Below are 10437 nucleotides of genomic sequence, written 5' to 3' on the forward strand. Positions count from 1 at the left end.
TGTTTTTCCGTTTTTTTTTTTTTTTTTTTTTTTTTTTTTTTTTTGTGGGAGGGTTTCTTTAAAAGCAGAGCAACAAGTTTTTTTCATCAGCATAATAGAAAAAATTTACAGTGTTTTATCTATTTAAAAAATTGTTACTCTTGCCTTCTATTTATTCTAATTATTTGCATTGATATTATGAGATTATTATTTATTTTGTTATTTTGTTAATCACTAGGCATTGAACTAATTGGGTTTCTTTGGGATAGTTATTGCCAAAAAAATTCTTTGGGCAAAGGAGGGCCAGAAAGAAGTTCCAGGTTTGTGGGGAGTTGTGTTTTTTCATTTCTCTAACATTGCAAAGCCTTTTTTCCCTTTTTCTTTTTTTAATACTATGCAACCTTCTTGCAAATAGGTTTATGTAATTTCTTTTTTAGTTTGTTTAAAACATAGCAGCACTATTTACCTCTTAATTTCAGTGAAAATGACAATGTGGGGTTGTCATTTTTAGTGGTATTTATTTTTTCATTTTTCTCCTTTCCTTTTGAATTATTTTCAGGAGGAGGAGAAGAAAATACTCACTTAGCCATGATTGTGCCAGAAATCTTGACTGACTTTAGTACTATTTTTGGTGTAACTCATTTTTTTTCTACTTGTAGTTATAAAAAACTGATGTCTCTGAAAATAACTGATACTGATAGAAGACCGAAGATCAGTTTAAAATTTAATACAAAAGGTATTATTTTATTTTTATATGGCTCTTACTGAAAATATGTTAAAATTGTGCCTTATGTAAAGTATCATGCCATTAATAACTATGTCCTCATATATGCCTATCATTTCCTGGGCTATGGTTTATACCAGCAAGCTTCACTTAGTATAGGCTGGAACTGACAGATAGAAATCAGCAGTGTATGGGTTTCACATTACCTCAGCATTCTGTAGAAAGATGCTCTGGATCTGATGCATAGCTGTGACACAGTAAGATTGTACTCCAGCAGATGTTTCCTACCAACTCCTCCTTCCTTGTTGCATTACCTCTTAACAGAGCGAGTATGCAAACTTACATGGAAAGAATGAACATTTTGGGCTTGGGGCCAAGTCTAAACTTAGGTACCAGCTACTTAGAAGTGTGCTAGTAAATGCCCTATCAAGGTCTTAGAGATCTGAAGGGCCCCTAGTCCCAGGGAAGAATAGTTTGGTGGCAGTCTTACTTGCTAGGTAGAATGGATGTCCCTGATGCCACCCAGCTCCTTATAATTGGCAACCAAGAGCAAGCTTCTTGGGTCATTTGCTTTATAACTTTGTTTGCCTCCACAGTATATGCAAAATACATCAAGCAAGAATATTAACACTAAAAAAAATCTCTTGAAACATAGTATCAGGAAAGATAAGATAATAAAGCTGCATTTTATGATCAACCATATATTCAGATGTTCATAGAAAAATCCAATACTATGCACCAAATTGGTAGCATAATTAACCTCAGTCTACTTTCTTCCTTGGGAAGAATTAGTAAGCCAGTCTTGTGCCTTATTTCCTTTCATTGATGAAATACCTACTTAATCATTATTTTTTGAGGGGTAAAACATGAGTTTTATTAGATCTGTGGTTCTCAAACTTTACGTATATTTGAATTATCTGGTGATTTTGTGAAAATGCAGGTGCCAGTTCAGTAGTTCTGGAGAAGGGCTAGAGCTTCTGCATTTCTAACAGACTCCCAGGTGGGTGCAGATGCAGCTCGTCTATGGACTGCACTTAGAGTAGCAAGGCCTTTGATCACTTTTCTTGGTGTAGATCAGAGCTAAGTGACAGCCAGTAGCTATATGTAGTTATCTAAATTTAAACTAATTAAGATTAAATAAAATTTAAAACACAGATCCTCAATCAGACAAGAAACATTTCTAGTGTTCAATGAATAGCAAACAATGCAAATATATATATATATTTTTTTTTTTGTCAAATGTGCTAGCTGGTTTATGTTCTTGCTGAAAGGAGACAGAGAGAAGAAAAGAAAAGAGAGAGTACGCCCCCATGGGGCAAGGTTATGCCACAGTCCTTTCTCCATTTCTCCCTCCCTTAGGGATTTTTTTTTTTTTTTTGAGAGATTTTTTTGCTATAGGGCACGTATGCTCACCAGAAAGACAGACAGAGATAGACAGAAAACAAGAAATCACACCCCAGGGGAGATGACCATTGCTGCAGTCCCTTCTCCTCCTTTCTCCTCTTGGGATCTTGGGCACACACGCACACGCGTCATGCGTGAGTTTAAGCCACCGGGTCTTAAACTGCAATCGACTACATTAGAGTCCAGCGACATAGCCATTACACTAACTGCTGGTCTCCTTTTTTTTGTTTGTTTTTGTTTTTGTTTTCCCTTAGGGATTTTGGACACACACACATGCACACATGCCTGGCATGTTTTTCAAGCTGTTGCAACTTGAACCATGCAGTCGGCCACATGGGATCCAATCACCTTAGCCGTCACACCATAGGCTGGTCCAAAATATAACATTTTCATCACAGAAAGCTCTACTACACAGTGCTGTTTATGATAAAATATAATTGAGTACAGTATAATCTAACTTTGGCACTTACCAGTTCAGAATTTTCAAGGCCTGATATTTTGATGCCATTTAGTTGCCAAAGGTCCTTCACTTGATGAAAAAATCTTGGACAGTTGAAAGGCTTCTGTAGTGATTAGTCCTTGTGTTTACTTTTGCTTGGGAACATACTGTTTTTGTTTAGTTTTCTTGACATCTAGACAGAAAGCAGCATGCTTATTGAACACTCGCTATGGCAAAGCACTTTTGTAGTATTTTCTGTTTTATAGAGATTTTAGGATATAATGTAAGAGACAAATATAAAAAGAACATTAATGTACAATGTCTTTATTTTTCAACATTTATTTTCAGATGAGATGCCCATCTTCAAACTTGATTATAATTATTTCTATCATCTGCTTCATATAATTATTATTTCTGGTACTGACATTGTCCGACAAATATTTGATGAGGCCATGCCACCCCCTCTTTTGAAAAAGGAGCTTCTTATACACAAGAATGTGCTGGAATCCTACTATAATCATCTTTGGACCAATCACCCTTTGGGTGGATCATGGCATCTGCTTTATCCTCCAAATAAGGAACTACCACAGTCCAAACAGTTTGACTTATGCCTCCTGTTAGCGCTCATAAAACATTTGAATGTATTTCCTGCACCCAAAAAAGGTTGGAATATGGAACCATCATCTTCTGATCTCTCTAAGTCTGCAGATATCCTGAGGCTATGCAAATATAGGGATATCCTCCTTAGTGAGATTTTGATGAATGGTCTCACTGAGTCACAGTTCAATTCAATATGGAAAAAAGTTTCAGATATTCTTCTGCGCCTTGGGATGAAGCAAGAAGATATTGACAAAGTGAAAGAAAATCCCATTGAGAATATCTCCCTTGATTACCATCAACTGTCTGTCTACCTAGGCATACCAGTACCAGAAATCATCCAGAGGATGTTATCTTGCTATCAACAAGGTACTAAACAATTAATTTCTTCAGCCAATAAACTTTTTTTTGCCAATAAACTTTTTAATGAACTTTAAAATTTTTATTTTAATTCATTTTATATATTTAATCACTATATATCACTTAGCTTGTAAGTTGAATTTATTCAACATGAATACACTTCACACCAGTCCAGTTGAGGATACAAAACACATTATCATCAACAGATAATCATCTATTTCTGCATTCCTTAAATGTCTTGCCTTTTCTATTTTTCTCCTAAATCTTTTTCCTTACATTCTCCCCCTCCTCCTACCCTATTCCCATATTATCTCCAGTATCCATAACCATTTTCAATGCTTCTGTGTCCTGTATCTCTCAGTTTCCACCATAGATGGTGGACAGTCAGTATATGTTAAGTGGAGACATACGTTATCTCTCTTTCATAGCCTGGCTTGTTTTACTCAGTAGTAAATCTTCCATATTCATTTACTATCTATCAAATGCAAGGGTCTTATGTGTGTGTGTGTGTGTGTGTGTGTGTGTGTGTGTGTATGTTTGTTTTATGGCTGAGTAGTATTCCAGAGGGTATATGTGGCCATACTTTTCATTCCATTCATCTGTTCATGGATATTTGGGTTGGTTCCATGTCTTAGCAATTGTGAATGATGCTACAGTAAACATAGATGTGCAAGCACTTTTCTGACTGAGTGTTCTCCTATCCTTTGTTTGGGTAGATATAGAGAAGTGAAATTGGTGGATCATATGGTAGTTCTGTTTGTAGGTCCTAGAGGAAGCTCCATATTGTTCTCCACAGTCAGCCAATAAACTTTCATTGAGGTTCTACTTCATGTCAGGTACAGTGTTAAAGTCAGGAAATTCAATGAACTGCTCATCAAGAAGGCAATAGAAATTCTACTTCTAGAGATGTTTGCAGAATACCCTGCCTGGGAAATCCTAGCCTAAGGAAGTCTACAAAGAAGCTTTCTGGAGAATATAATATTTAAAGATTTCTTAAGTAATATGTATAAGTTAGCCAAGTGAAAATGTTGTGTAGAAGGATGTTTCAGAGGGAAACAAAAATAAAGTTATAAAAACATAATAAATTCTAATATAGGAACTCAAAATGTTGTCATTACTGAGATTAAATAGGAGAGAGTTAATAGGTGGACATTCAAGAGAGTATCTCTTGTTATGATGAGTTTGTTTCTTCAGAAAGGAAGAAAGAGTTCAAGTAGAGGAGTTTTATCACATATCCAAAATTAAGGATGCCTAAAACTGTGAAATATTGTCATTATAGTTTCAGAGATACCCATAAGATGAAGTGAATATGTTTATTCTTCTTTCTAGCAGAAACTTAATGTTTAATATAAACTCTTAGCAGTTATATTTTGTGTAGGGGTAATTTAAAAAACCAGGTAACATTCATGAAAGTGTCAAGAATTCAGCAGAAGCCATTACCAGACTGGAATATTGATATGGGAAAGACTTCAGGCCTTCTCTCTGACTTCCTAGCATCACTTCTCAGTTCTTGTCTTGTGAAGTAGAATTCAAGGCATGTCAGCATCATGGAAATTCTCGCTGTGCTATATATACTGTCTGCCTTTTCTTGATCCCAGGCTATTAGTTGTACCACCTAGTGAGTAATTGATGACCACACAGATAATGTTTAAACATCCAACTTCTCAAGTTTCTAGTAATTATTTAACAGTTCCAGCTTTTGTAGAGACCATTGCTTTGTCCCCAAATTGGTCCCCTTATCAAGGCTGTGGGATACTTGTTTTCCTGTGTAATCTTTTCAAAGTTTATTTCTTTGTTTTTTGAGACAGAGGCAGAGAGAGAAATAAACATCCTCAATGGAGTCTCACAGTGCAACTCCTGCCCCTTAGCCTTTTAGCCAGACAGTATCATAGTGGTGTGTGTGGCCTCTGTGTACTGGTCAACTCAGAACTGAACTCTGATCTATATGGCTTCCAGCTTGCAAAGTGTTGCACTGTTGCTGTGCCACTGCAACTAGACTACCTGCTAATTCTTTAAGATTTTTTTTTTTTGATTATGAAAGAGGAAAGTGAGTTTGATAATAGAATCAAACAAGAACTGTTGGTTTTTAAATTGATTTATGAATGAGGGGCTTTTAAGAAAGTTTCGCTATAAGTTGCATTTGCTCACCAGAGATATAGACACAGAGAGAGAAATAAAATGAGAAATCACTCCTTGGGAGGATGGCCACACGGCAATCTTTCATCCATTTTCCTCTTAGGATTTTGAACACACAAGCACACATACCCCATGTGTTTTTCAAGCTGCCTGGTTCAAGATTTGAACTGCATAGTTGGCCATGTGGGATCCAGCCTCCTTAGCCTCCATGCCACCTGCTGGCCTGAACTAGAGGCTTTTCAAATACATTTATTGTACTAAATTTTTAAGCAATAGGAACTCATGAGAGTAAGGTAAGATATGCAAAAGAGCTTTCAGCAGTAATTTAATTCAAGGCATTTCTAACAGTTCTCCCTCAGGTAGTCTGAAGAGCTTATTATTCAAGTTCCTTTAATAGAAACTTTCTTAGGATCTTATGTCTCTTTCCCCAGTTATTACAGTTGCAGTTTTTTTTATGTATGTTTATCTGATTAACATTTATTTTCCCCACTAAAGTTCCATGAAGGTTATCTTTTTTTTGACCATTCAATCTCTAGAGCATATCATAGCCTGATACTTATCGTAGGTATTCAATAAATATTAACAGGCAAGGAGATGGAGTACTGATCAGGATAATTAAATTGCCATACAAGAGACTCAGTGTCCAGCAGGTGGTAAGGTGATTAAGGCTCTGGACTCCTACCTATGATTTTGAGTCTCTGACCTGGTGGCTTGAAAATCATGTCTGGCACACATGCATGTGTGCCCAAAACCCCAGGAGGAGAAGAAATTGTGGTGCGGCCATCACTCTGGGGAGGGGGAGAGGAAGGGGGCAGTTGATTTCTCACTTTCCCTCTCTCTGGTGAGCCCATGCACCCTATGACAAAAACCTTAAAAAAAAAGCCTCAAACTTCTAGTTGTTATTTGCTTCATAATTGACTATTATTACTTCATAGACTTAGACTATAAATATTAAGAATTTGCTACTTGGTTTAAAGTGATTATGTCCTTGTCTTTATTATGAATTATCAAAATTTTGTTCACTTTTATTACTTTAACCATGGTTATATAACCTGTATATGTAATCTAAAGATTGTGCCTTTTTAAAGCTTGATTGATAAACACAGCTGATTTTTTACAGTTAGTTATAGAATAAATTGGTGCGTTGTGAAAATATCCTGGCTTTTCTTATACTCAGCCAGATATTTGTTGGTTGCATTTGCAATTGTACATCTAAAGTTTTTCTTTCTGCTCCATAGGAATTGCTCTACAGTCAATAACAGGCAGTCAACGTAAGTATGTTTAACAACAAAACGCTCAAACAACCTTTTTTTCCTGGAGCGGTTTTTGCTATAGTGCGCATGCGCTCACCAGAAAGACTGAGACAGAGAGACAGAAAGCAAGAAATCACCCCTCAGAGGGGATGGCCACACCGCAATCCCTTCTCCTCCATTCTCCTCTTGGGATCTTTGGCACGCACGCGCCCACACCTGGCGTGAGTTTATGCCACTGGGTCCAGGACTTGAACTGTGGCTGAATACGTGGGAGTCCAGCGACATAGCCATTATGCTAACTGCTGATCCCCAAACAACCTTTTGACTTGGGATACCCAAAGGGTACCAATGAAGTTTTTACATGATTAGATAAACTGTATGATAACTTTTTCCAAGCTGTTTGTTAAGCTTGAAAACATGTGGTCAAATTACTATTGGCTAGCTGGATCTAGTATGCACCTTATTTCGTCTTTCTCCTAGTGCATGTACCCCAAGAGTTTACCCAAGAATGGCATTCTAAAGTTTTGCTCACAGGATACTTAAGCAGGCAGAAGTGTCTATCTGCTGGCTTTACATACACATGTGGACTGTTAGCATGTGTAGCTTTATGTGGCTAACTGTCCATAGATACGTACATTTTTTAGAATTTCTGTTTTTGTGCTGTTGTGGTTTTTTTGTTTTGTTTTAGAGAGATTTTTGCAATATGGCATGTGTATTCACCAGAGAGATGGAGATAGAGAAAGTGAGAAATCATCCTTTAGTGGTGATAGCCATTCAGCAATTCCTTCTCCTCCCTTTTCCTTTTAGGATTTTGGGCACACATGGACATGCACTCAGCATGAGTTTCAAGAGACCAGGTCCAGGATCAAAACATGGTCAGCCATGTAAGGAGTCCAGTGCCTTAACCACCATGTCACCTGTTGGACTATCTGTGACCAGTCAGATATTGTCCAAAAATTTTGAAACTTAGTCTCTTGAAGCTATATCAGAGGATGTGGTGTCAAAGAAGAGGTCACATAATTGGTGGTTTATACCCCTCTTTCTTACAAAAAAGAAAAAAATAAAAGAAAGAAATGGATATAGCTTTTTCTTCTGTAGTTTGTTTCAGATTTATGTCCCAAAATAAATATTGTATGTTTGTTAGCAGTTTGTGGGCCAAAAGCATCGTTGATGTTACAAGTTGTCTCCATTATTGCTTTACAACTCATTTTGAATTTGAATAAGAAAATCACCTAAATTTGCTTTTTGTCTAGCATCATTTCTGTAGTCTAAAATAAATGTAAAATAAATAGTAAATAGTAAGTCATTAGCAAAAAAGGCCAGAAATGCACATTAAAATGATGTATAACATAATCATTTTATTTAAAAATGTATCCAGTATCAAACAGAAAATTTCAACAATGTAAAGCCATAGTTACTTTTGCACCAATCTAGTATGTTCTAGACTAACTACTATATAGAGTCTGCTTAAGATATAATAGGGTTTTGATTCATGCTGATTATTTCCAGACTAGAATTATGTACCTGTTTTTTGGTAGTTGATAAATAGACATTGCATTTTCATCTGGTAATTAAAAAGAGTAATATGCCTTCTGTTTCTATTTCTGTGGGTTTTTTTTTAAACACTTAATAATTCTGATAAGGTGCTGAAATTGCTTATATCCAGGTTTTAAGTGTTTTCTCCTTAATATTTAGGTATTGAAATAGAAGAGTTGCAGAATGAAGAAGAAGAACTAAGTCCACCTCTCATGGAGTACAATATAAATGTGAAATCGAACCCTGAAATGCAGTTAGCAGAAATGAATAAAGACGGGGCATCAATACCCAGTGAATCTTCAACGGAATCTGTTAAAGATCTCCAGGAAGTATAAGCTCTAGTTACTAGTATTTTATTTAGAAGAACTTATTCTGGCTTTTTAGTTTGTTGCATGTGCTGTATTTAAGCTCATATTTATCATAGTGTTTACACATAGCTTGAGTTTATATAGTTCATTTTTGTAATCTTTCTTGTTGTAACCATTTATGTTGCCAACATTTTATTGAATGCTTACTGTGTACCATTACTATGCTATTAGTAGATTTCTGAATATGTTTATCCTGAGTAGTGGAAGTGGATCTGGAGGATAGTAAGAAGTAGAAGAAAGTATAGTGGGAATAAAAGAGAGAGAAAGGAAGAGAGAATGGCGATGCTGTTTGTACAAAAATAGGATTAAGTCATTCAGAACAGAATTTCTATATTTGTTTACAGATAAGTGGTAACAGTTATTATAAATTCATTAAATTCTTCTTAGGCTTAGTCTTTCCTCTTATGCACATGAATATTTTGTTTTTGTTGTTTTGGGGATTTTTTTCTTTCTTATTTTTTTGCCAGAGGATGAATGCACTCATCAGGGAGTAACAGAAAGAGATGGAGGGAGAAAGCACCCCTCAATGGGGTATGATCACACACAATCCCTTTTTCTTTATTTCTCCATCCTGTCAGGATTTGGGGCATGCATACTCACGTGCCTAGAGTGGGTTTTTTTTTTTTCGTTTTTTTTTTTTTTTTTTTTGAGAGGTTTTTGCTATAGGGCGCACTTGCCAGACAGACAGAGACAGACAGAGAGATAGAAAGCGAGAAATCACCCCCCATGGGGGACGACCACACTGCAATCCCTTATCCTCCATCCTCCTCCCAGGATCTTGGGCACACACTCACATACGTCTGGCGTGAGTTTTAAACCACCGGGTCCAGGATGCGAATCACGGTCGACTACATGGGAGTCCAGTGACATAGCCATTACACGAACTGCTGGTCACCCTACAGTGTTTTTTTTTTTTTAATTTTTAAAATTTTACTTATTTTTTTAAATTTAGCCAGAAAGAAACACATACAAAGAGAGAGGAATAGTGAGAAAGCAAGACGCCAGGTCTGAGACTTGGACCGTGGTCAGCCATATGGGAATCCAACTCTTTTAACCACCACACCACCTGCCAGTCCCCCCTAGAGTGTTTTATAAGCTGCTGAGTCTGGGACTTGAACTGCAGTTGACTATGTGGGATCTGGTTCTCTTAACACCAGGCCATGGGACTGGTGCTGTGTTACTTTTGAATATTGTCTTTTTCCTTTGTCACACACATGCATGTGTGCACGTGAGCATCTGTGGGCTTTTATCAGACTGGTTGTTGACATCATGTGTTGTTCCTTTATACATCAGTGATTTTTCAAGAGCAGAAGATGCAAGATCAAGATAAAAATAATTAAAGTAAAAGTAATTATTTCCGTAGAATTCAGAAAGAAATATGATCTATAGTTTTAGAAGGTAAAAGATCTTAGTGTTTAGAGGGAACATATTTTGCAGGATAACCTATTGTGCAGTTTGTATAACTTATTAAATAAATTATTTCTTTTTTATGTACCAGGTTAAGAGTAAACCAAAGAAAAAGAAAAAAGCTAAGAATAAAAAGGTAAGAGTCTATATTAGTGTTATAACAGAGGATGTCTGATTATAAATACTAGTAGTATTTATTTATTTATTTTTTTAGAGAGATTTTGCTATAGGACA

General features: G+C 36.3%; 1 protein-coding gene across 1 annotated transcript in view; it reads left to right on the forward strand.

Moving 5' to 3' along the window:
- The window catches only part of DZIP3 (DAZ interacting zinc finger protein 3), a 175447-nt gene that overhangs the window by 61234 nt on the left and 103776 nt on the right, over positions 1–10437 (forward strand). Inside the window, exons 13-17 of the mRNA XM_006170766.3 lie at positions 639–715; positions 2895–3512; positions 6878–6910; positions 8588–8757; positions 10295–10339. Coding sequence (XP_006170828.1) covers positions 639–715; positions 2895–3512; positions 6878–6910; positions 8588–8757; positions 10295–10339 — 943 coding nt within the window. The remainder of the gene's footprint in view (positions 1–638; positions 716–2894; positions 3513–6877; positions 6911–8587; positions 8758–10294; positions 10340–10437) is intronic.

The sequence above is a fragment of the Tupaia chinensis genome, unplaced genomic scaffold, assembly GCF_000334495.1.
Source record: "Tupaia chinensis unplaced genomic scaffold, TupChi_1.0 Scaffold148904_1, whole genome shotgun sequence".
NCBI lineage: Eukaryota > Metazoa > Chordata > Mammalia > Scandentia > Tupaiidae > Tupaia > Tupaia belangeri.